The sequence below is a fragment of the Egretta garzetta genome, unplaced genomic scaffold, assembly GCF_000687185.1.
Source record: "Egretta garzetta isolate BGI_Z169 unplaced genomic scaffold, ASM68718v1 scaffold142, whole genome shotgun sequence".
NCBI lineage: Eukaryota > Metazoa > Chordata > Aves > Pelecaniformes > Ardeidae > Egretta > Egretta garzetta.
The window spans coordinates 816237-844115 of record NW_009258955.1 but is presented as its reverse complement, the minus strand read 5'-3'; the positions used below and the strand labels follow the sequence as shown (position 1 = coordinate 844115).

Here is a 27879-nt window from a genome sequence, read left to right as displayed (position 1 = left end):
ACAACAGTGGCTGCCACTTCTCAACACCTCCGTGCAAGCCGATGCTTGAAGCAGAGGCTGCCAACAGCAGGGGCTTCACCACCAGCAGCCCTGCACTCATGGGAAGATGTAACCTCCCCTAGGCACAGCCGGGAGGAATGGGCGGCATCTCCCTGAAATCCCAGCCAAGGGCGAGAGAGACTGTTTTGCTGAAGAAGATCTCGGAAAAATAATAGATGTTGCTGTTGCAGAGGCCAAGTGCAGCCCATGGCTCCCCCAGAACGCCTGCGCTGTGATGAACTGCCAGAGCACAACGCTGGTGATGGCTGGGAAGAGACCCAGCGGCCCTTCAGTAACTCAGCACTGCTTGCTAACTGAATTCATACGTTGGAAATAAGCACTCAAAATTTTGCACTGATTATTAACCGGCAGTATTTTTAGATTTGCCCAGAAACAGAGGCTCCAGCTTAAATTGTATATAACAAACTGCAATTATATACAGAGGCTCACATTGTGCACATAAAAGAGGTAGGACTCAAAGTCAAGAAAATCCAAAACTCAGCTGCATGAAAAACCTGCCAGTGCACTGTACTGTAACACCCTGCAATAGGAAAAGAGTTTTAAATTTTAATACAACTTTTGGTGGTAATTTTTAATTGAAAATATTACAGATTGGATCTAAAAGGAATAGCTTGCTACTTGTAACTGAGTTAATAAATACCCAAGCTTTCTTCAGGACCTACTGTCTATGCATTCCTGAACTTCAAGCAGCCAAGACAGCGTTGTCTTGGCCTTTCCAGTTCAGATCATGGATCTAACACATTGCATCGAAAATTCTTAGAGCACTTTGGACATCTTTCAGAAAAGCATATATGAGGATAACTCACCAATGTGCAGACTGGCACAGCGCAGACAAGCTTTAGCCCCCTGCACGTTACAGTACGGCAACACAGCATTTTATGTCACCAGTGGTTGGTTACCACTGGCCAGATAAAGACTCTATTCTTCAAGAACATAATGGCAATTTTTGGCCTTCACAATAATCCAGAAAGGAGCAACTAATATCTGAGAATATTTGGTCCAGGCACCAGTTTTCTCAGTACTAAAGGTCTGCATTAGGGTAAGTGATCAGGACTAATCCCAAAGCAGCTGGTGTGTCCCATTAAACAGTACAACTATAAATATGTCATTTTAGTTTATAAATACGCTTAATTTCTCAATAGACCCATACTAATACAAATGCTATCATTTCTACTGCATGTTCATAAAAAGAAAAGGCCAAATATAGGACTAACCACTAAATTATATAGCTTGATCAGTTGTATAACACAGACCATTACAATTTTCTATAGAAACTCCTGTAATTTGTAGTAGTGCTTAACTGTAGAATATCTTCCAAGAAGGGATTCAGTCTTGATCTGAAAGCAGCACAAAATGTTTCTCATTTCTCTTGTTAGGTTTTTCTATAGCTAAGCACCCTTCTGAGAAGAATTTGTGCCAGATTGCTCATTTGAATTTCTCTGGCTTTGGCTTCCAGCTACCATATCTTATTAAACCTCAGTCTAATAGATTAAAGAGTCTTTTGTGACTACTTTTTCTCTCCCTGCTTGTTTATCCACCATGCAGGAAGTCATCTCTCAGTCTTCTTGCTGATCTGAAAAACAGATTAGGTTTCACAGTACCAAGCACTTTTCCCAGCCCCCAAATACTTTCTGAACCACATCCATCTATTGCATACCTCCTTTAAAAATGCATCTCAGGAACAGGACATAATGCATTTGCATTAGTCTCAAAGATGTCACCTCCTGCTGTGAAATCAATTCTCTCCTGATGACCTTTAAAATGCCTATTCTCCTCAATTTTGTGTCTCTAACTAGTCCCTAACTATAATTTGCCTTTTGGCTGTATTCAAGTGTATCTCTTTGACTAAGCCCAAGTTACCAAGCAATAAAGATTACTTTTCATTACTGTGCTTTCTGAAACAAAATTTACCATTCCACCAAGCTTTGTGTTATCCACAAATTTTATGAGTAATCATTCTGTGCTTGGTTCCTCATTGCAACTGAAAATGCTAAGTAGCATCAGGCTTACTCCTGATCCTTCACAGTAGCCCACCAGCAGCCTCCCCTCCAGTCATGATTTTTCACTGACAATCAGCTTATGTGATCTGCAGATCTCTGCTTCCACTTAACCGTGATCAGCCCCTGTGCATGGAGAGTGAGTCACACGCTTAGCTCCCTCTTCGCACTCCTCCACAAATAGCCTAGAACTTATCTATTGCAGTGCAATGCCTGGTTTCTCTGTCATCCCATAATCCCACCCAGCAGACAGCTGGGCAGCAGCAGATACCTTGTTCTACCGATCAATTCTGTCCTTCCCTTGGAATGAAAAAAAACCAGTCTGCAGAGCTACATTACTTGCATTGCAAACGCATGCGCTAATGCATGCCTACTTGGAAGAAGGATGCTGCTCTATTGCACCACAGCACAGTTTTGCCAGCTGATGGAGTGCTGGACTTGGATGAGGGCTCTGAGAGGATGTCTTCCAGCTCCAGTTCCAAAGCCCTTCTGCCATCATGTAATCTGATGTGCAAACCCAGTCCTTTCTCCCGTTATCTGCCATGGTGCTCTTGCATGCCGTCAACACAAAAGAGATCTGAAAGGTCTTGTGATACCTGGGGATCATTGTAGCGGGCCTTCCAACCCACTGGGTTTTTTTTCGAATCGTGATGGGAATATAATTTAATATTAAAACACCAGATACTTTCGTTATCTTCTCTTTGAACTTTCCTAGCCAAACTCAGTCTACTATGATAAAGCAGAATGCGTGCTATATTAAGGTGATTAAAAAAAAGGAGCCCATGGAACTGTACAGCTGTATCTACAATATTTTTATATAAAATAAATATTAATAGGAATGTGGATGAGAATATTTTCAGGATCACAGTCCTCTAATAATCTTACGTACTTTATATACTGATGATTTTTTTGCTTTAAGATAATGTTTATTAGTCCCACTTCTACACTGTGCTCCATCGAGATTAATTCTACACTGAGTGTCCTTATAACAGTTGTGCTACATTTTATTAGTTTATACATATCAAAGTAGATATTTTATTCAGAAATATGAAACAGAACCATTATGCTGTCTAGTTAAGGCTAGTTATTGCTTGAGCATGGCAGGGATACAAAAGAGCTAAATAGGATCTAATAATGCAGATTTTATTGGGAAAAAAGCCACAATAAAACAGAATGTGACTCTGTTATTTAATCTAGAAGAACTACCAAAATGAGAATTTCATCTTGAATGTGCATCATGCAGAAACGCTATATGGAATTTATTAAACTCTCTAAGTTGTTATCTAAGTCCAATAAAAATAAATAAACTAACAAAGGTTTGCAGCAGGCAAGAGAAATGAATTATACTCAGGAAATGAATGAATTAGGTTAAGACATGCTAACAAGAAAACAGATTTTTCTATTACCAGTGAAACTTGGTTCCTTTTAAACTTCTGCTGTTATGTGCATACATTTTTGCAGCAAGTCCAACTCCCTTCCTCCCTAAACTCTATCTCCCAGCCTTTCATAGAATCATAGAATCGTCTAGGTTGGAAAAGACCTTTAAGATCATCAAGTCCAGCCCCAGCCCTTGCAGGCCCCGTCCCTCCGCTGTTCCCTCTGGGCGCAGCCAGGCACGAGGCACAGCGTGGGCGCTGCCAGCAGCGGGTGCCTGCTGACCACCCCAGCCCACCAGGCAGAGAAGGACCTGCTGGTGCTGGGGGCTTCAGCCTTCACCCTGCAGGAACTTTCATAAGGTTTGTTTTCCACCCCAACACTGGTCTTCACAATTTGTAGTGCATACAACCTCTTCTTCATCGCTATCTTTGAACTCTCTCTTTTCATAAAAAAGAAGCATCAGTGATGTGAGCTTCAAATAACACAAATGACATAAGAATCCATGTACATTTTCCATGTACTGCTTTACTTGTTGTCTAAACAAAGATGGGTAAATCTGTATGGCAACAAACTGCTACACATGGAAGAAGCAGTGGAAGAGGACAGAGATGCCCTGCCTTTACAGAATATTTACTTTTTCCTACTTAAATTCATAATAAATGCAAAAAGTACCTGATGCTTCTCTTTTCCCCCTGTCTCTCTCTTTTAACTGAAATGAGGTACCTCCCTCTCATCTGAGCCATCACTACAAGAAAATAAAGCTGATAGTGTGGTGACAGTAACGCAGGAAGGCTCTTTTTAAATCCTTACCATTCCACACTGCTGCTGGCTCTGATATCCAAAGCAGCATTGTGGAGCTTTCACATGAACACAGATTAAAGATAAGAGGCAGAACAGGGAGCTATGGCTGCAAGAGCATCAAAGAGGCGTGATGGATGCACTTGAACCCTTAACCAAACTAGTGGTGGTTTGGTACAGGCTCCAAAGGAGGTAATGGCCTGAGCCGTAGCTAGGCCAAGAACTCTTCTAGCTTCAACCTGTTCTCCTAAAACCCACAAAGGAGCAGAGTGACACAGTAAACACCAATACATATGAGTTTGGAACACCAACCATGCGATTAGCACATAAATAACAGGTGGCCTTTCCAGGACTCATTTATCAAGGAACAAAGAAGTTGTGGGTACAAGGAGTCTCATGCCTACCTTTCCATCACATGTGATTTGACTATGAGCCAACCACTTTATCCCACAAATATGACAGCCAAAGTGAGCCGCCTTTGAGCTGCCCCTGCTAGGCAGCGTGGCTGCATGGCGGTGATCTCCCCTTGAGCTGGGATGCCTCTCAGGGTTGCTCTTCAAGGCAGAGAGGCTTTTTAGCAACGGCAGATCAACTTTTTACCAACGGCAGATCTTTGGTAAGTGACCGATATCGCGCATAACTTTGTAGTATGGTAACTTTGATTAGTTTTTTGGTAACTCTAAATCATTGTTGAAGTGATTGTGCTGTACAGTGATAGAGCAAACGTTGCCAATCAAACTTTGTTAAGCTGCACTTTTACAACATCACATTAAAACCACTTTTGCTAATACCTTTGACAGTGGTTTCTTTAAGGGACCTGAATCACTCATTCGCAACAAGTGTGGAGCTCCAGCAGCCCACAGTAAAAGGTATATGGCTGTGCGCCCTTCTCTGCCAAGCACTGGCAAATTTTGGAAGCTTCTTGAGTTAATTTTCCGTGCAGAATTGAAACTGGCAGTACAAAAAAGTCTCTTCTCAGTGCAGGATGTTATTTTCCAAAGTCCAGCTGCCCTCCTTCCCGAAGCCAGAACGATAACAAGCAGTGCTCAGGCAACTCTGTTCAGCCAAGGCTTCAGACCGGGTGTCTCTCTGCTCTCCAGAAAAATATCTTCACATGTTCATCTGCCTCTCTGCAGGGATCTGCACAGACTTGTGTGCCAGACAGCATTTACTGATTCTCTGCAGGAACGATTGATCGCAGCTTCGTGTCTGACCACACACCCCTTCCTTTCTCTTGCTTAAGACAATGCAGTCAGAGATCAGGGAAACTGCACATGGAGCCTCCTTCCATAAGGTTGTATGGAAGATACAGAAACATGGTATCACTGACCTCCATTTGCATTATCAGGAATTAAAGCTAATAAGGAAACTTGAGATTACACCTTTGTTATGTAACTGCACAGAACTAACATGAGTTTTTATCTGTTTTAATTCAAACAAGATTTATTTTGAGGGTGACAGAGCACTGGAACAGGCTGCCCAGGGGGGTTGTGGAGTTTCCTTCTCTGGAGATATTCAAAGCCCGCCTGGATGATATCCTGTGCAACATGCTGTAGGTGACCCTGCTTTAGCAGGGGGGGTTAGACTAGATGATCTCCCAAAGTCCCTTCCACCCCCTGCCATTCTGTGATTCTGTGAAGATTATTACAAAAAAACTATCATCTCACCCAAGTGAGTTTATGAGTCTTGGGGTCAAATCTAACTGGTATTGCAGTTTGCCTGCTTTCAGGTGGAGAAAAGGGGAAATCACTCATTTGTGGGCAGTTCCACAAACCCCTCGGAAGGAGAGGCAGACAAAATTGCCATCCAGGGCCTGGGGGAGATTTATAGCAAGTTTCAGCACAAAGAACCATGGAATATATCCTATAACATACACCTATAGTGTTTGCAGCAAGTTGGTCTCAGGATGGTTGGTCTTTAGAGGGGAGTTTGCAGTGACAGGTCACTTGGCTTTCTTGCAGCTGATGCTGTGATTTATTTCATGGGAATATAATAAACAGGAATAGCTGCCCCAGAGCATTTATCATGAGATCACAGGGAGTGGATTTACAAAATGAACAGAGAGCATAAATATAACAAAGATGAAAGTTCTCAGGTGCTAAAATACACTACTTCCAGGGAAGAGAAAGACAAATGGTCAGAATGGTTGCATTAAGCCCCTATGGTATAACCAGCTCTATAGCCTGACTAAATCACTCCTTTTCCTGCCTTGCAAACAGACTCAAACACCTACTCCTGCCATCAAGTTAAAGTAGTAAAAACCCAAACAATTCCAAAAGGCAGTATCAGACCAGATCTCAGGTCACTGCATTTCTGCAACAGCAACCTCTCTCTCCAAAACAATTTTTCCTCCTTTTGTTTCAGATGAGATAACAACCACTACTACAGACCACATCCAGTGGCAAAATCCAACAGTGTATGCATCTACCTGAATGTACTTCACACTTGCCTTCCGTAAGAAAAAGGCAAATAATTTCACAGAAGTTAAATCTCCCACTTTTCTGGAGCTTTCAACCAAAATGACCATGAAGACTTGACTCATTTCAAAAACAAAGGGTAGCTCACCACTGCAGCTGATACCCTTGCCCACCTAAGCTGAGGTTATATAGTAACCACTACTCCAAGACGAAACTTCTCTCTGTGGTGCTTTATCCCCAGTGCCCCTTCTTGTGGAAACACTGGGTAGTGGCGTATTGGTACTATGGAACTATGATCTACTGGCACTATGAACTGTGAAATATTGGCCTAGGGACCACCCAGCTGTACAGGCTCCAGCTGCCAAGGTACCTCCTGTACTTTTCTGTACCATGTTCCCGCCAGCCACTTCTAGGCAGGATCATCTGAATGTTCTTTTCCTGCCCTGGATACAAGAGGAGGTTATCCCATGTCCTCCTCTTTCATGTTCTCACCATCAATGTGCACCTCCACCCAAGTGCTTCAGGAAGCAAACGGACATCTTCTTTGGTGAGATGCTGAACCATGACACATGACACGCTGCACTGCACACTACCCACACTGCTCTTCTCCTCCTTTCTTTATCACCTACGAAGATCTGTAGGAAGGGCCACTACTTGCTCCAGCTGCACCAGATGGCAAGGCATGGCAATGTCATTTTAGCACAACATTTAGATGAAATGCAGAATCACTTCACAGGGTTAACATCTTCTTGTCCCCCCCCCACCAGCATGCCCATCCCACCATCACTTTGTTTTGTGTGTCATCACTTTGTTTTCCATATCTGGAACATTACCATCTTCATACCTTCTCATTCTCCTTACTTCTCAGTCTCCTCTTTTTCTCTTAGTAATACAAGAAATGGAGACTCCCGCAAACTAGAGACCCCATTCCTGTGTTTCATTCTCCTAAAAGGTCTGTGAGCTATATATGTATACACACATACATATATAATAGGTATGTATATACCTATAGCTTTCTTCCATTCTTAGGCTTTATTCCAGAATTAAGGATTCTGTATTAATCCTAACACAAACATGGTAGAAGTTCACAAAATATTAAAAATACTGAGATAACTTGTTCATAAAATACAAGGCTTGAAAAAGGACACAGAGACTCTTCAGTCACAAAAAAATACTGAAAGATGCAACATCAGCAGCAATTTTAAGCCCAAAAAGGTTAAATCTAGAACATCATTATTTCTTGAGAGAATTATTCTGAAGAATTCATTGCTGAGGAAAGTACTGAGTTTTATGTTCACGGCTCTACAGCTAGATTTCTTAAATTAAGCTCATTTCCTTACCCCCATCCTTCCACCCCCATAAACATCAGCTCATTATTTTAAAAATGCACAGTGAATAAGAAAGAGGCAATTTAAGATGAGGCACTGTAGAAACTGACTGTGACGGGTGTTCAAAGAATGAATCAGTACATGACTTCCCTGTTCTTTTACTCTTCCTTAAGCATCTGCTTTTGGCTGCTTTTCTGATTTCTGCTTGATGCTCAACCCTGATGAAACCTCAAGGATCTCCTTGGGAAGTGGGGAGCTAAGGGAAAAAAAAGCCACAAAGAAAACAAGTGTTTCCAGTGCCTCCTACCTGGCTTTGGATAACCTTCATGCTCCAGTGCTACTCAAAGCACCTCATTTGTTGAGACATACAGCTTTAGACTTTCTGTTTATCATTAATAGCTGCTTTTACACAATATTGGTTTTCCCATTAAACTTAGAAAAATCACAAGTTCCTTGCTAGCAATCAGTTCTTCCGCCAGGCAAGACACAGGCTACCTGCAGGAGGGAACCGGTGCTTGTCGTGAGTATTTTTGGTGTCTGCAGCAAGCCATTCTTCAACCCTGCAATGACTGTGGATTACATCAGATCTGCCAAAAATTTCTACCAAATTTCTACTAGCATCATATTATTCTTAATTAGCATAACTGTTGCAAATGTATATAATAAAACATATATCAACCTTGACTCAGTCTTTTACAAGGCACGCTCCCTGTCCAAAATATTCAGTACTAAAAAACGACCACAATGTCATGAATGTGGGATAATGAATGGTCAGGAAACCTGAGTGGAAAACAAAGATAGATTCCTAGAGAATGTAATTCTAGATTAATAAATGAAATTGGTTTTTTTTTTTCTCTTCATGTTTCACAAAGAAATATAGAATTATTCAGGTTGGAATTACCTCAGAAGGTCATCAGTGCTCAAAGCAGGCTTAGCACTGAATCCAGACCACATTGCTCAGGGCTTTATCCAGCTGGGTCTTGAAAACCTCTGAAGATGGAGGGCAACCCGCTCCAGTGCTTAATTACCCTGACAGTAAAAATGTTTTCCTTCTATAACATTGACCCTGATGCTAAATTATATTGTATAAAGTTGAAATCTCCCATTTCAATTTGTCATTTTCTTTTGTTCTCCCAATATACATCACTGTAAAGAGCGTGGCTCCATGTTCTCAGTAACCTCTTTGTAGGTGTTAGATAGCTGCTGCTAGGTCTCTCCAATGCCATCTCTTCTCCAGGATGAACAAGCCCTGTTCCCTCAATCTCTCATTGCAGGGCAAGTGCTTCAAGCCTTGGACCATCTTGATGGCCTTTCACTGAACTCAACCAAGTTCACTGATGTCTTGGTAGAGTCCAAAACTGGACACATCATTGTGGATATGGCCTAAGGTGTGCTGAGTAAAGGAGAATAATCACTTCCCTCAATCTTCTGGCTGCGGTCCTGTTGATACAGTCAGGTCTGCTGCCAGCCTTCACTGTCCTGTGCTGGTCAAGGATGAGGACGCAGTTCATTCTTGGTTTCTTGTTCAGTCTTGGTCCTGTTTGCTGAGCCTGTCAGCACAGGTGCCAAGTAACACCAAACAGCTGAATGAGCACAGCAGAAGTGCAAGATTCTCTGCCCAATTTTGTAGCCTGTCCTCACTTCATATAAACAGAAGATCATCTCCCCTGTCAGGATATTGCTTCCTCACACCATGTAAAATCTTATAAACAACCTGTTAGGGTAGCAGAACTGCAGTGATGATGTGAGTCTTCCATAGTCTTAGGCTGTTTCTCTATATAGCTGAGCTATAGATAACAAACCACCCAAGCAAAATCACCAGTTCTGTTAGATCTTTTCTATAGTGCTCTAGTTGTTATTCTTTTTTGCATCAGAAATTGTTCAACCCAGAATATACCATGAGGGTGTGGGATTTTCTGGATGAATTTCAATGTGAAGATGTGGCCAGACATAGCATTATACAGTCAGGGTTTACCAGCCAAAGTGTATGCTTGTAACCAGGGACACAAACAAAAGGGAACTGCAAGAAGAGACTCTATTTCAGTGGGAAAGCAGGGGTTTCCACTTAAAATGCAACACGCCAATAGTGCAACATGAAACACAAGATATTATCAGTCCTCATTCAGTTTATGAGCATAATATCAAACTTCCCTTTTCTAACATGCCAACACCGTAATGAAACTAAAATAAAAAGATGAGCAAGCCTGCTTCAGCCAAGATGTCTAAGTACCAATAAACACATACTGCATTTCTCTCTGCTTCAATAAAAATACTTACAGAATGTATCAGTAATTTTTTTTCACTAAAGTTTAGAGAGGAAAAAGCATTAGGATTTTATCGAGCATAGACAGAAAAAGCTTCAATTTTAAAGGAGACTGCAGAAGCAGAATTTGAAGTTGGGTCTCTGAAGCTTAATGTCTGAATTGCCCATGAATGTGCTGCCAACCCTGTAGAACCCAGAATTTCCCACACATTTTTGCTGGCGGGCACTGATGCTTGTGAGTGCGCAGCCTGTCTGCTGTGATGGTCTGAAGAAAGCAGCCCTTGACTTAGGATCCATAAGAAAACAAAGTATATACACCATAGTGTATTGTTTTACCCATCATCGCTGTATCCAAACACATAGAAAGAATCTCTCTGAACAGTTTACAGGGAAACTTTCGAACACTTTTGAACACTCTACAATCACTTCTGTATTTTCCCGTATCCAAGTCAAATAAATTCACCTTCTGTGAACAGGGGTTCTTGCACAATTTTACAGCTGACAGATATATTTTTCATCAAATCCTGTCTGCATTCATGGCTCTCTACTGGGATTAGTAGCATATAGTTTGAGCAGGAATAGCGAGGAGAAATACACAGTGGTTTTAAAAATCAGAAACGGCGCTTGTTTATGATAATATTAGCAGCTCTTCCATCTAAGTACCCACACAGATTGCACACACTCCCACAGAGATGGAAATTAATAATATGCGAAATACCTGTGCAGTTTGAGCGTCACAGTTCCATAAACAGTAGCAAAGCCCAGAAGACGAACCCATCTTAGGAGAACACAGCGAAATACACTTGGCTCAAAATACAAAATGACAACCTATAGAACAGAAAGACAGAGAGAGCTTCAGTACCGCTTTAATGCGAAAGTAGTTCTTCACTCAAATGCAGAATAATTGCAAAACAGGACAGCAGACATATTTCAGCTCATACTGCTGTATATTTAGATTTTCTAGTAAAGCGACGGGATGATCAGCTCAACCAGCTGGCACAGTTCTAGGCACCAACTCCGTTTGAAGGGAGCTGGCAAAAGCCCTGTGACAGACTGTGAAGTGACAACACTTTTAAATGCAATTCCACTGACTTTTCTTAACTGAGTGAAAACATGTACCCAGAGAAGAGGATAGAACAGACAAGGACATTTTCCTTGAGCTATTCCAGTAATATGCAGCTGGCCTAATTCTGGTTTGATGGACTGTATTTACTAGGTTACACTTCAAAGTCACTCCTTCTAATAAACCTAGCAAAATGATAGCTGCTCATTTTTCTCCACCAACTATTCTGCCACACTAAAAATTATTGCACAAGCCTCTCTCTGTCCAAACCCCCAAAATCTCAATGTCATGTTTGACTCATTCTTCCCCATATATTTTCCCTAAGCTGTACCAAATCTCCCTATGTATCATCACTTTCTTAATGAAAATAACCTTTTTGTTCCCTTATGGATCACAGCAGAAAGGTCCTTTTGCTCTACCTACCAAGTACCATACATGAGGACAACACTCAATAAACAGTGACATAAAGCTACTTCTGCAGGTATAGGGCGTATAAAAGCAGCATTACCAAGTAAAACGCCACCCTTACCTAAACCAGGGCTGCTCAAATGGCGGACTCAGTCACGGTATGAACTAGGAGTCCATTTCTTCCCATTCCAACAGACGCTGTCCATGGTGTCCTGAGGGATGATCCCATACCCCTTTCCACTTCCCTGGCCTCCCCAGGAGCCTGCTGTCCCAGGGATTCAGCTGCACACTGCCCTTAACCCACCTGCAGACCCTGTTTGGGCCAGCAAAGCTAGATCCAGAGCATCCCACCCATCTGAGCAGAACCTGGTAAAACGACCCAATGCACCGTAGTACAAATTAATTGGGTAATCTTGGTGTAGAGAAAGAAAGCACTGAAACATTTCAGGCCATCTGCCACAGCTTCATTTAGAGTCAGTACATTCTGGCAGTAGAGGTAGTATTGTGCCTACCGGCTGCCACATGATATTATTTTCCTAAGTAAATGCTTTTCTATGTGGGAATTCAAGCCCAGGATATTGGCCAAAAGCCCAGGACTATGTCCTTTGGGTGACATAGACATATTTAGGAGAGTGGGGGCAAAAATGGCAGACATGTGGGCTGAGAGAGATAGAAGAAGCTGCTATGCTTTGCTGGCATGGGTTTTTGTACAGCAGAATCAAGCTATTTCTTTAAAAAATATGGTTTGTTGAATCAAAACATAGTGCAAAATCTAATGCGCTTTTTTCACTGTTAGTGGACTGACATGTTTCAAGGTAGACATTTTCAGGGAATCTGACAAATTCTGCATGTAGGGAAGGGAACAGCATGCAGCAAGAGGCCCACTTTCTCCTTGGAAAATCAGCTGGAAAACCAAAATGCATCCACACACTCATGAACATGCTTGTGTAAATAGAGCATCCAGCAAGAAGTTTCTCAGAAAGACCTGAATGATAGCAGTGAGCTCTCATCCTAATACACAGTCATCCACATTAGGACAGCTCAGAACCAGAGTGAAGTCTGCAGCAGTAACCTGCCTGTTTCATCTTCGATTCTTCCAAACTAGAAAAACAATGCCCCAAAAGACTGGCATGCAGAGACTCCAAACATTTCAAAGTTGATCCGAAAGCAGAATTTTTCAGATGATTGAAATGGGAAGGTCTGAAAACTTTCCAGGCACAGAATTTTCTGAACAAGGGCAACAGTTCTCTTTGCCATGAAATCTGACACAGCAATTTTATCTGCAGTTGCTTGTTGAAATATTAACTGCTTGTGTCTAGAAAATCCCATTGATTTGCATTGAACCATTTGTATGAGCAGCTGAGGCATTTGGCTAGCTATCAATCAAGAAAGCACCACTTCCAATGCAGCATGGTGTGAGCTGGCACGTGGCAGCTCACCGTGAAGGCTGCCGAGGCAAGGCTCTGTTCTCTTTTCCCCATTTGAATGCAGACATGTTTGAACTACTCCTTCGCCCATTGATCAAGTACATTGCAGAAGCTGCCAAAGACTTGATCCATGTTTGATTCCCTTTTGGGTCTTCTGAAAATCTCTTCCTATGTTTGTATGATGGAGAATAGTTGCAATGCTCTCCCAAGGGCCAACATCCATTTCTACCTATTCTTCCATAACTTGCATGTGGACCTGCATAGACCAAGGCTTTGAACAGCAAGAATTGCTATGCTTATGTTTTGCTTGTTTCTTAGGCTTTCCAGAAGGTAATTCTAAGAGTGTGGCCTTCCCATCAGGGCTACCCCAGATCTTCAGCTGACTGCCCTCTCTAAGCTTCTGGCAGCATTAAGTCTCTTATAATCACAGCGAATTTTATAGGCACAATTTTTTAGTTGAATAATCTTTAATGGATTGGAGCCAAGGGGCTACAGAAACACTGCCCTGGAAGCTCAGTGCATCAAAATCCATGCTCAAGTTTTTCATCTTAGTGGAATCGCATTCTGGCAAAGAATATATATATATGGTGAAAAGCACGGCTGCTGCACTCCATCCCTCACTCTCCCTAGCTAAAAAACAAACAAAAAAAGAAATATAACACAGAGAAGTCTTGGTTTTGTTTCATATCAGCATCTTCTACCTTCTGGTTACCAAAGCTCCCATTCCCTACTGTTCTTCCCAGAGATAAGCCTTCCTTAAAATGGCAAACAATATGCAGCAATAGGTTGCTGAGTTCCAAGCCAGGAGCGTAGGATGAGCACAGGATTCACCCACATACCCAGGCTGCTCTGAAGAGAACAGGGGAATCCCTCTGCAGTTCTAAAAGACTACTCTGCCCATCAAAAATCTGACAATAATTCATTTTACCTTTTTGCTTTTATAATGCATTAGACCGTGACAGCAGCATAAATATCATTGAAAATGCTTAGAGGTTTTGCTGATGGATGTCACAAAACGTAAGGAAATGTGATATCCCCTGTTTTACCAGCTCCTAAAATCCACTTAAATACTAAACATCCGTTTCTCTTCCTTAAACAACAAAGATCTGAGGAAAAAATATTTGGAAACCAGAAGAGAAGTCAGGCATTGCCTGTTCATGTGCCAGTTGCTGCAGCTGTGCGTGAGACTTTATAAACTGTGGCTTATCTTTGCCATTTGGACAAATGCATTTAGAAGTTTCCTTTTAACCTCAACGTGTTTTAAGCTATTATTACCCTTGCCAAAACATTGTCCCAGTAGTCACGCTACCACTTGTGGAGCCAGAGACGAAAAGACGTTCTAAGGTCATCAGCTAACTGTCAAGTATGTTTAGAGCTGGAGAATTACAGACACGGAAGAGAGACAGAGCTTGCTGACACAGCGTTCAGCCAGCTCAGTTATTCAGCTGGCATGATGAACAGGCACACACGCTCCCTAAAGACAGTGGCTCGAGTCGATACAGGCACCTCGCCCACTACGGCAAATTTCTGTTATCAGGACAGGTAGGACAGTAAAAGTGCAAAGAGAACTAACAGTGAACAATTTTGATGTTCAAAAGCATAACACATTGTCCTCACACAAACTGAGGAAATAATGAGTTTTCTAGCCTCGGTGCCATTGCTTCTTAAAAGATATACAGCATTTAGAAAGATTCTTTAAAATGAAAAAAAAAATCAAAATCAGAGCTCTACAATGTTAACAGTGAACAATACTTCCGTGCAACACAAAATATTCTTCCGGTTTTTAGATTACCTTTACTCTTCACATTATAAGATGATGATTAATTTTGCCCTTAATTTTGCCCTACATTAATTTCGCCCTTCACCTTAGGCACCAGATCTAGGCAAAAATATTTTAATTAATACTGTGCAGTTCCCCAAGGTGCACTGACTGGGATTCAGTCTGCCTAAATCAGGCATATCATTTCCACCTACATTGTAGGGGTCTAGTAAATCAGCCCTGCTACTGCGAGTTCCGTGGATAACTCACGGATAAAGGCAGGTACCTTGAAGAACCTTAAAGAAGTTCAGGACTTCAGCTACTCGGACAGAATCTTGGCCTAAAGGCTTCACATACACATCTCCACTGACCAGAAAGGTACTTCAGATTTATTTTAGAGAAGTTGCTTCACTATATGTCAGTTAATAATCTGCATTGGGAGGACTAAGCTAAACACTCTGTAGCCAGCTCTAACAATCTCATAATGTATTTAAGACAAGTTGCTTTTTACTTCAACTCTTAAGCCATAAAAATCACATGAATAGGTCAAAACTGCATTTTCCTTTTCAATCATTAATTTTCTATACTCCATATTGAGAGGGAATGGACAATTCTATTAATGTCTCAAAAGATCAGAAGTCAAAGAACAAATATTTTAAAAAATACATGGAACTGTCAGTGCTACAAACCTAAAAACCTAAACATGAAAAATTTTAAGCAGGACCTTAACTCAAAAAATCCCAAGTGTTCACTTTTGAACTCTTCTCATTTTTGCCCTCAGTTGTAGAATCATAGAACGGTTTGGGTGGAAGGGACCTTTAAAGATCATCTAGTTCCTAGTGCCATGGGCAGGGATATTATCCATGTTGGACACATGGAAATGAGATACAGAGCTTAGAATTTGAGCATCAGCATCATCTGGTTATGGATATGAGGTGAAAGTCACCTACTTTAGATGAAAGTGATGCAAAAGTATTAATTTTTTTCTCATTTTCAGGTAACAAAATTTCTCTTAAAATTGTGCCCCATTAACCCAAGAAGCTTTACAGGAAAACTACCTACTTTTTTTATTTAACTTCAGAATTTGCTGCAAGTACTCTGCACAGTTCAATGCAGGACATGACGCAGCCATTTAAGATAATGCCTTTTGGGCTAATTCCATTAACAAGCATCTAGGAGATACCGTGAAGAGATCCATCTGATCTGTTCCACTGCCCAACACCATCTGCCCTCGCCTGACTGCAATAGCTGTCTCTAGGCAATTCTGCTACGGAACAAGCTATCGGATGCTTCCTCTCAGTATCCTGCTGTGCTTTGAGATGGGCACTCTTCTTTCTTCTCCCACGTTTCAGTAGTTTCTTCCAACACATAAAATATCCTCCAGAGTAACCTAGTACATAAAGTCACCTATTAATGCTTCAGTCCTAATACTGAGAAGGGATTTCCCGCAACAGAGATGCTGTTTGCAATGTTAGATAAGCCTGCCATCCAAACTCATAACAGTCTGGCACTATGCTTTCTAGAAAAGGGACCATTCCACTTGTATGTGGGCATGCTGCCATCTTAACAGATGGCCATGAATGAAGGCATTCATGAGCCTGTGTACACTACGGGCACCACATACCACTGTTCGAAATATGATTCACAGCTCAGAGCATCTGCTTAAATATTAGTGAATGCACAACTCATTATCCAATCCTGTACTACCAACAAATATTTCCGGTGCAACTACACAAAACATTTTAGAGGTATGATAGCAGCTAATTATATAAGAACACTTCCTTCCTTCTCCATCCCATTTCTTTTAAACCACATGTGCTTTTTAAGCCATAGCGTTTTACTCTAATACGCCTATGGACACACAGTACCATCAAACCCTGCTATCCTTGCAAATCGCACGATTTCAAAGCAGAGTTGTGCTGTATCATTAGCTCGATGCCTCTATAAAGCACACAGTTGCTGCAGGAAACCACAGTAGGTTTTATTCTTGCCTCTGAATTGGAACTGAATCAACGCCCCAGCACACAGTATTGGAGGCACTCTGCTGCTGGGGGCAATGCATTTCAGATAAGATATATGTCAAAGTCAAAATACTTACGGCCATTTACAGTCTTTTGGCTGTCTTTATAAAAGAAGACAAGTTCTTCCAAGCCACCCACACAAAGTCCAGCTTGAAATTCTGCCTCCTAAAATCCTCCTTTCCCTCCCACTATACTTTCAACTGTAGATAGGTTTTCTTCATCACCTGTCTTAAAACATATATTAAACCTCTGGCTGTATTTCAGCAAAGAGATGTCTTACCTGCAAAGTCTTTTGGAAACCCACGATGCAGTGTAAGCACATAACCACCAGCACTGGTGTAAAATACAAGGACAGACTTCTAGAACTTGACTCATCAGAATGCCTTGCTATCACTAAGTTTTATTATACTTTGGATTCATCCCCATTAGGCAGTAACAGCAGATCTCTCTAGCTCTTTATGGAACATATTTTTTACAGTGGAGCTCATTTAGCCTCCTGAGAGATTTATCTGGTGATTAAGCAAACAGAACCTTCAAGATCATTCTAGTTTGACACAAGACTGCATACTTAGAATGCCTTTTTATTGATACATCTTCAATTATTTTCCCTCTTTTTTTTTTGTCCTGTTCATAAGGTAGATCTCAGCTGATGCTTGACAGGGCAGCTCTGAATAGGTTATTTTGCGGAAAATAAATGTCCATGTGACTTCCAAGACACCATCATGTCTTTCCTTCAATTTGGAGAGAAAAAGTGGTATGTCACAGATCCTACCAGCTCTGGAAATACTCATTTATATGACCTGAACTCATGGCTTGAAGATGCATTTATTTGCCATAAAATCTAGCCTCTACTTAGAGTTACTAATGATCCAGCTTCACTATTCCTATGTACATTGGCCTAATGAATAGTATTCTAAGGTCAAGTAATAAAAAGTTAGCATATCACCCACAATGTCTTGGATGGAAGAGACGTGCTTGCACTCTGTAAACAGATTTGTTCAAAACAAATTAAGTGTTATGACCAACAAGGCACATGCAGTAGAGAAGGGCATTCCGGGTTTTTTTCCTAATAATGGCCTAAAACTTTGTCAGAAAACACTTCCTTGTGAGAGACATAAACTGACGTCCTGGATGAATCAGTTATAAATGCTAAGGGTTAGAGGGTTCCCCAAGGGTGAATCCACAACCAAGAAAAGAAAGAGGATACATAGACAGACAACACACTAAGTCTGTATCCTCTCCATGGGGAAAGAAAAGCATAAGAGCTAGTATTACCAAAAGGACTAGATCCCTGCCTCAGGCAGCTGTGGGAACCATCTGGAGAATTGAGAAGAAACAGAAATCACCTTGAAACCAGGCTAAACCAAGAAACGGCTTATCACATACATTCTCTGCATCTATCTCCAAACGCAGAAATTAATGCCTAGCTTATCACTGTAATAGGATAAACTATTTATCCTTAACTGTAAAATTCTCAAATACAAAGAGAGATTTCAATGGCAATGGCCCAGGGAGTGGTGATCCTAAAACAGTAAAACATGGTCATTTGGGAAGTATTAGGTATAGGTACTAGGCTGCTGGAGGTGGCAAATCCAACTTCTCGGGGGCAAATGTTTGCCCAGGGAAGGTGTCTTCCTGACCACTGTGAGTTATTAGATGCTTCTGCAGCACCCAGTATACTACAGGGAGAAGGTCAGAAGGTAAAAAGTTCCTTTGAGACCATGACAAGGTGTAGCACAATGAATAAAGCACCTAACACTGAAAAAAACAAGATTTAAAAAACTCTATCAATACAATAGCTCTAGTCACATCCCATCTTAAGAGAGAAGAGAATATAAAGTCAGAATTGTATATTACTCTTCCCTTGTTCTGTTTCAAATGTATTTCTGCTCCACCACCACCATAAAGCAAATAAATAATTTTCAGGGAATCCAAACAGGAATGGGCTCGGTTGGCCCGATGGATCTTCTTATCAATCTGCTTTGATGTGCCAGCTATTTCTCTGTCTTTGGTATGTATGTAACCTTCATACACATATTGGCTTACTTCCGACAGCCTCACATTCTTTAATACAGTTACCCTAACAGCAGCCTGAGCAGCCTCAGAAGTCAGTCCTTGAGGACTGGAGAGCTGGCTGATCTCAGCAGTTCAGAGACTTCAGGCTGGCCAGGTGTGGTCTTGGCTGGACATCAGAAATTTCCACTGAAATCAACACATTACCAGAGAAGGTTTAAAATCTGTTGAAACAAGACTTTTAAAAACAGAAACAACTGTTGTGTTTGAAAATTTAAAGCCCACCAGAATCCATGTAGCTAACTGTGCACAGGGGAAAAATGTTTTCCCTGACTCATGTAGGTCACCAGCCAAAGCCTTGAAGCACAAAATTAATGCATAGTCATTGATCTGATTTTAAAGGTACTTAGGAGCTAGCCAGGGAGTTAGGAGCCTTTGACTTCACTGAAGGCAACTACCCAAATATTTAAAAAATATCCGGCTCCCTGTCTTCAAAAAGACCTGCAAGTGTTAAGAGCGGTGTAGATCACATTGATGCTCTGCACTCTTTCATTTGATGTTTCTTCTTCCTAAACTTATACACAAAGGCCTTGGATTGCTTTCCAGTTAAATATTGAAATATACGTGAAAATATGGGTTTCCTGATCAAGCAAACGGTCAGGTTTTGAGCAGAGATTATTAGACATTCTCTGCCGGCAGCAATGCTAAAAGCAAAGATACGCAGGTGGGACATTCAGGGCTCCAGCCACAGGCGCACTAAGGACGAGAAAAGAAACACAACTGGTGTGGAGGAGAAGCTGAGCTCCTTAACCATTTAGTACTTTTATTTTCATGGTTTCATTCAAAAAATGTAATTAAAAATTAATACAAGGAATTACATCAGAATGTTTCATCTAGGCAACAGGTATGTATGCATAGGCACATTTCAAAAATTATTCAAACCAATGCAAAATTATGAAAGTGGAAAATCAATGCAAGTTGTAAAGTCAAAATATCTTCTAAAATATTTGCTTCCTCCATCAGTTAACCTTTATAATCCAACTATTTCTATTGTCTGCTCAAATACATTTTCCTCAGTGTGACATGCCACTTGGGTAGATGACAGCATTCAACTGAATGTTCTAGTTTACCTACTCCATCCGTGGAAAAAAAAAAACTTTCTTATTGGATACATTATTATCATCTTTTCTTAACAAAGATATGGTCACCCAAGAAGCAGGAAAATAATAATTTTAAAGGAGCTGAAACTTCTCAAATGAAAAAGATAGACATCTATTCAGCCCAGGCATTTGCCAAATATTTGACACATTTTAACAAGAGAGTTAAGAATATTCTAGTTTCATTTTATGAATAAAGAAGGGCACTATGCAATACAATATTTTATTAAAAACAAGGAAAATCTACCAATTCATTTTAAGACCATGTCTCTGATTTCAAGAAAAAGGAACCTTTTAAAAACATAATGGTAAAGTAGTCTATATTAAAATAAATCTTGCAAGAGCTGCAGCTATATCAAGACATAATAGACTAAATTATTCAGAGCAACTTGCCAAGTATACTTAATGCAAGACACAGGTCATAAAACACATAGACTTTTGCATTTCATTACAATATGGCTGAAATCCCTACAAATATATTGTGCAAAGAAGTGTTTTATGTGTTTTCAAGTAGTGAATTCTACCTGGGAAAAAGAAAACATGCAGCTATTTAGAATTCCAAAAATACCTTATCTCTTGGTCTTAATCTAACAAAGCCAGTGAAGTATTTAACACCAAGTTTTTGAGAAAAAAATACGCGGTGGTTTAGGTTCTTCAGGAATACGTCCTTTGTGGCTGCATGCTCTCTCTGAACCACACGCTAGGCAGGTTCACAAGCCAAGGCAGGAATTTTATTGACACCAACTTTTAAGATGGTTACTTGGAAAAGACAATAGGGACAGAGCAGGTATTTGAAACATCTCCTTAAAACGCAGCAAAGAGTAGGGCACAGACCTGGCTGTTACCCTCCGCAGGAAAGTTTTTGTTGGTATTCATTTTGACAACCGGAAATTTAAAAAAAACCTCTCTCAACGAAATACCACCCAGACACCTCGATCCAGCCAGTGCTGATTAGTTTACTGCAGACATCACTGCTGGAACTATTGATTTTTCATTTTCAGCTTATGTACCTGTAGCAACAACAGCAGTGGGGACAAGCCAAAGGCCATGGTGTGACAAACCTCCAGAGGAAGTGGTGGGAACATTCCACCTCATAATGTTCCCAGATCAAGCAGGGATGCCCATCTGGGAAATCTGCTTTAGGTAAAGTGAAGCTATTGGCTTCAGCAGAGAGGTAAATGGGTGAATTGTGAAAATGAGTGACGTACTCTGATGACATGATCTATGATCCCACTGGTCTTAAATCTATATTAACCACACTAAACAAATTCTGTCATTAATAGAATTAATTAATTATGAGTAAGTAACAAAGTCCAGAAGAAACCAGCCACAGTTGCAAACTCAAAATTCACTCCATAACGGAAACTATAGAAATAGGAAAGAAACACTGTTTCTCTTCCTACTGACATTCTCATAGCTCTCACATCACATGGATATGAAAATTGCTCCCTTCCAAAAGACTGTGAACACTTTCCTTGGCTAAGAGGACCAGAGTGCTCATACGCTTTGGTTCTAGTCAAAAGAAAATTATTTTTAATATAAATCCAGACAAGAAAAATATGTATCCAGTGTTGATCAGGTATTGATAAATTATTATGACTGAGAAATGGAAAGAAATTTAGAAAAAGAAATTTCTAGATTCAGAGCAACCAGGCTCTTCAGAGATTTTCTCTCAGTCACACATGATCTCTAGGTGATTTTCAAAGAAGAGCGTAAGTCAGCTCCACTCCTGTCGGCAGCACTGGAGCAGAGCAGCCTGCAGAGCCAGCCCTCCTCTGCGCAGGTGTGGGCGCTGCGGGTCCTCTTCTCTGGAAACACAGACCCATCCATGGGTAAGTCACTACTTACCTACAGGTGGCTTGGGGATGCTGCAAAGTAGTAGTTCAATAATGGCCTAATGAAGGAACAGTGAATGAGATAAATGTAGGAGTGGGATTACTGCCATGGCTGCCTGGAAGAGCAGGGGACTGATCTCAGCGAAGGAGGAGACCTTTTGTCTTGTATGTTTCTAAGATAACTCTTTGCTTCCAGGTTTCCATTAGCAACTTTTTTTTTCACAGAACTTATACTCTGTGATGTGTTTCTGCCATTCTGCATGGACAGAAAAGGAAAAACTCAGTCACCTCTATAATTAGAGAACAGCTGAGGTTACTGGAAGGACTATAGACAGAGCATTTTCAAGGAAAAAAGCTTCTTATCTCCTCACTGCATTTAGGCTCCAGGTGCAGGCAAATGAATACTACAGCACAATTCCTTTCATCCTATTTTCATTGTTGGTCGGCCACTGAAGACATACTAGAAATAAATTCTGCTACTGCACATCCATTGTCACGAGAGCTGCCATTTGTCTAGGTCTGTAAAGGATCCAGCACATTTCTGACCACTGCTCTTGCTACATAAGAAGTGCTGGGAGTTGAAGACTCTTTAGGAAAGCATCTCTTTCAGGTAGGAGCTCCCAGCTCTTGGCTTCTGAATTTGAATTCAGAAGTAGCTGGGCCCTTAGATTCGTTGCCATGCACATACAAGATACTGCCAGATCACTTCATCAATAACATTTCACTTTTAGTCTTTTAGAGATACAATTTCCTACCTCTCATGGAGTTTAACCAGCACACTTAACCCTTAACTGGAGAAGCCTGACTCACCAGCCTTCCAAGTTCTTGCATCAAGGTGAACAAATAGATATCAGGAGACGTGAGCTCTACTTCTCCACCTGTCATGGAGCTTCAGAGGAGGAAAAATATTCTTAAATAAACAAAATCAGTACAGAGTAGATACTTGGATGGTGAAAAAATGAATGCTTTCACAGACTTCGAGATCCTATAGACTATAGATGTATATTGATACTCTGGTGCTGCAGAATTTGATTCTGTTTATGGGTGTGTGCATATGAGGGGACAGTTGTAAATAAAACATCAAACCTTTATTTTGAGTGTAAGTTCTACATACACAGACATTTCCTAATACCTTCTCCAGTTGATGTGCACGTATGTGTGTGTTTGTACATATAAAATCAATTGCTTGCATGAATATTTATATATCTATACATTTATACACAGAAATAGATATGGTGCTTTCCTTGTGATTTCTTTTTTGCCTGCAAAATCATGATTCTCTTTCAGAAGTTAGCTACTTTTCATACCAATTCTACAGCACATTGATTCCAAAATAGCAGCATAATTCAATTTAAGTGTATCTGTGCTGATGTTTTCTTCTTTTCAAAAAGCAACACAGAACTTCAACAAGTTCAGTGTCCTGCAATCCTAAGCAACCCTGAAATAGCCTTTGAGTGCAAAAGGGTTCGCATGGCATCTCCATGAGCCAGAAAATATTCCTTCACACGGTGTGCAAGAAAGTCATATTCTCTATATTCACTCTCCCTCACCGCATTCAACTACGGTGATTTTACACTATAATCCCTATAATTCTATAGGGAATAGAAATCTGGAGTGGAGCTTCTACACATCCGAGCTAGGGATGACAAGTGACACGCCAAAGTCCAGGAGAGGCAGCCTAAGCTCCCTCTGTATTCAATGGGGAGCATCATAGGCAGAGGGCAACTCATATCATCCTTCTACAGGCACCTAAGGTGGGTTACAAGCGCTGCCTTCCAAAGGTGCCTACTTTTCTCCACAGACTATAAAGGGAACCTAAGGGTAAAATGTGACGTTCAAAGTTAAAACCAATTAAAAAACCCGCTGCACCGCAAATGACCGATCCTAAGTTTTACTCACAGTTCTCAGCACTCTCAGCACTCTCCATCTCAAATGAGAAAGACTTTTCTACAGTTCACATGCAGCTAATAACTTGGAAGACACTGTAAAGCCCATCCTTCAACTCTGAAATACTACAGAGGAGAACAAGCTGGAAAAGGCTTCAGTACTACTTAGCCTAATTTAATATTTACAATGATTTTAAACTGGGGATCTCAAAGGAAAAAAGAAAAAAAACTTTAGGAGAATCCAACCAAGGAAAGAAATGAGCCTATGGTACATTTCATGAATTTTAAGGTAACCATCATGGAATGCAGAAACACAGAAATAAGATGGCAATGAAAGTAACACAGACATTAGCCCATTAAGGGCTATGCTCTGAATGGACAGGTGGCAGTTCCATAACAGAAGAAAAATGCAAAAGTCTTAAAATGAAAAGCAACGATCTCAGATGAGCCATGTTGAATACAAGCTGTCAAGAAGCAATGTTGAGCGATGTATGAGCAACATAGCTGGATGAACTCAGAGAAGCCTGAGAAGAAGAATTATTTACAGACCGCAGGAGGAATATTTCTGTAATAGTACAAGAACAACACACTCAACGCTGAAAGAGCAGTCTTCAAAAGCTTCAACACATGTAGGTGGCAGCCAACTAAACAGAACAACAAATCAGAACAGAAATCTCCCCTTGGACATGCTTTGTGGAAGCGGAAAGTAGGAGGGATGGATCTTGGAGCGGTTCTTCAGGAAATTGAGTGTGGACTTGAAAAACCTTTAAGAGTCTGTGGAGGTCACTGAGGAGTTCGTGAGAAGTTTAAAGTGCAATGGTGCAGGTAAAAGAGAAGTCAGATGAAAGGGGAGTTGCAAAATGTGAAATCATTGACTGGGGGAAACTACAGGTGGTAAATTCTCCTCCTCTAGAAAACAAGGATTCATGACACCTCAGTGATTTGTATTGCTGCTCATCACCTGAAAAATCAGCAACGGTAAAATCCCTAAGGGATAACAGGCACATCTCATCTTCCAAATATCGCATTTCCTAACCTTTGCATACATTCTGGTTTTCCATAAAATTGCATTGGCAAATGCACAAGTAAACATATTGATGAATTCTTAATTGTCTGACATGGGCAATCTCTTTTTCAAAAACAAACAGATAAACCACAAAAACATTTGAGATGTAAGGTTGTATTTGATGGGCATATCTTTGATCTCTAACGACTTTTTCAGTTGTCATTAAAAACTTAATCCTCTCTCCCACATGATATGAAGTCTTTTCAGGTCCTAAAGATTTGAACTCAAACAATCAGAACAGCATTAGGACTTGCAGTTTGTTTTGCTGAACTATGGTTTCTCTGTAACTTAGGGTTTGGGTTTTTGTGATTAAAATTGCCTTTTATTTCAAACATGTAAAATAACTGTAGAGAAATAAATTGTGGATAAGAAAAAGAAACTCAGATATCTGAGTCAATTTTTTATTATTTTGAAAATTTAGTGGGATTGGACAAAACAACACACCTGTCCTCCGTGCAACAACTAGCAGGTTTCTGAGGAAAGTTCTTGACAGTTAATGCTTTAGCCTGGAAAACAATCAACTTCAAGCTACGTTTTTCCAGTGATAAGCATTGAGGTCCATATGCTACTCACTGCTTGTACCTAAAAATAACTTAAGCATTCATCGGAGCAGGTGTTAGAAGCCAGGTCTCCCCCTTCTAACCAACAGGTAACCTAACCAGTATGTAAAACACCTTTCCTACCATGCTGTAGAGTTAGATTAATATGTGTGCTTATATGCATTTACTGCTGCTTCATGAAGCAATGTGAAAATGGAACAACAGCAGCACAAGAGGCTGGACACTTCTCATGCTACAGCATCTTAGAGCCAAGGCACGAAAACTTTCTTCAAGGTGGTACAAGTCTGTATCTTCTGAGCCAGAGAGAGGAACTGAAGCCAAGTGTCACATCCAGAAGGAAAACATTAACAAGGGGGATGTTGGAGAAAAGAAACTATCTATAGGTTGGTTTTTTTACCACCTATACTTGGTAAGAAAGTAAGGCTTCCATGGTGCACCTGAAGATAGGGTTCAAATCTGCTGCCCTCCGTGAAAGAAGGCATTTTCCCCTGCACAAAAACGAGACAGATCATAAACCACAAAATTCTCTGACTTCAGGCCGCCCAACTCTCTACGCTAGCCAAAGCAGGCATGCTGGTTTCTGTGTCTCTGACTGTGAGTACACAGCCCTCTAATGCAAAGACTACCTTACCTGACTTCAAGGCACCCAATTTAGGCACTGCAATCTGGAGTTGTAATGCCTAACCCTATGGTAAATTGACTCCTTGAAAGACTTGCCATGAATAAAAAATGAAGCTATGTTAAGAAATACATTCCCTGTTAATGGCCTAACTATTCAACCACCTTTGGTCTCCTCCTTTCAGAGACCCTGAGCGAAATAGCTATAACCAGTACCTGCTGGTTCCCTCCTGCTGCTGCAGCTGTAGAGATAAAGCATTAGAAATACCAGTCTTCCACGGCAAGATCTCTTATTTGCAGTCCTGACACACCTCACTTGCACGGTCCACAAAACACGTTCATTAACAGATCAACAAAACAGAAGGAGGCTTTCTTCAAATATTCCACTCCTTTCTGAGCACAGGGGGAATCCTCCAAACATTTTACCGATTTATCAAAGAAAAGTCCCACCCTCTACCAGGAGAGACATATTTTACTGCATTTTGTGGCTAGGCAGTCCTCTGCATTTAACAATTATTTATTGATATAAGCTTCCTTCTCCATCCTCCCTACCAAGCTGCTTGGGGTGTCGGATAAACAACTGTACAATAAAAACAGCATAAAAGCAGAAGGACAAAATATTTATGAGCGAAATGAACAGTTGTCACCAGAACTAAGAATGAAATGGTAAACAGAAACCAAAATACTGCAGGGGGGCAGGGAGAAACACAGCATTTTTGAAAAAAGAGAAGTCAGGTTGGTAAGACAGAAAGAAAGACAGATAGCAATGAGATAAAACACCCAAGCTGTGAGACCCCATGTCTGAGACTGGCCAAAAAACCCACCTCAAGACCCATATTTAGATGAGGAGCTGAGACTACTCAGAGGCCATGACCTTTTTCTTCAAGGTTCTTGAACACTTACTATATATATCACAACTATTTATGACTTAAAACAAACCCATTCAGGCAAAGTTTGACAGGATTGCTTGTGACATGTCTGAGAAAAACGCATTACTTTAGACAGTCTAAGGAAATGAACCTAGCAGATTCACTGTATCATGCTACAAAATTTCATCTACTTTATGAAAGACACGCACGGAGAGAAAAAACACCATTTCTTTGAACTTGGTTAGGTAACTACAAAATCTCAAGAATATCTGCCATGCTCTCTGGACTAACAGAGTACTCAGATAGTGTTTAGCAACAGGGATTTCTCTGTTCTCTATTTCTTCTTCTGTCCTTCACTCTGAGTAGTTTCAACTTTCTTTTTTTCCTGTCCTCTAACCTATTTCTTAATCAGGTAAGGCTAGATATTACTTGAAGTTAGATCAGGGTTCCAAACATTTTTTTGCGTTTGTTGAAAATAACAGAGAATGACTTTTCCCAACCTTAGTGTCTTGTCAGTAATTCATTCTCTGTCACCTTGCTTGTCTAGAATCATAGAATCTTTCAGGTTGGAAAAGATCTTTAAGATCATCAAGTCCAATCATTAACCTAACACTGCCATTTGTTTAATCTGATCCATATCTGGGGCCTTGTCATTAATATAAACAATAGCACATGCTAATTATGATGTAATCTGTTAGGAAATTAATTTCATGCCTACAAATTCTTGATCACCTCTGATGTCTGCTATACACACTGGAGAATCAAAACAGAAATCAGTGCCTTTCACAGCTACATCATTTGATACGCAAGGCTTTTGATGTCATCAGGTTAGCCCAGTTTATAGACACTGGAGGAAAGCCTAATATACTAGAGGTTTCTTTTCCAAATGTAGTAAGTACTGAAGGAACTTACCCTAAACAGAGAAGATATCCTGCCTGAGAAAAGAAGTGCTCCTTA

General features: G+C 40.7%; 1 protein-coding gene across 1 annotated transcript in view; it reads right to left on the bottom strand.

Moving 5' to 3' along the window:
• Positions 1-27879, bottom strand: part of GPR158 (G protein-coupled receptor 158) — a gene marked incomplete at its 5' end in the record, with an annotated part of 205263 nt that overhangs the window by 42929 nt on the left and 134455 nt on the right. Inside the window, one exon of the mRNA XM_009634558.1 lies at positions 10959-11068. Coding sequence (XP_009632853.1) covers positions 10959-11068 — 110 coding nt within the window. The remainder of the gene's footprint in view (positions 1-10958; positions 11069-27879) is intronic.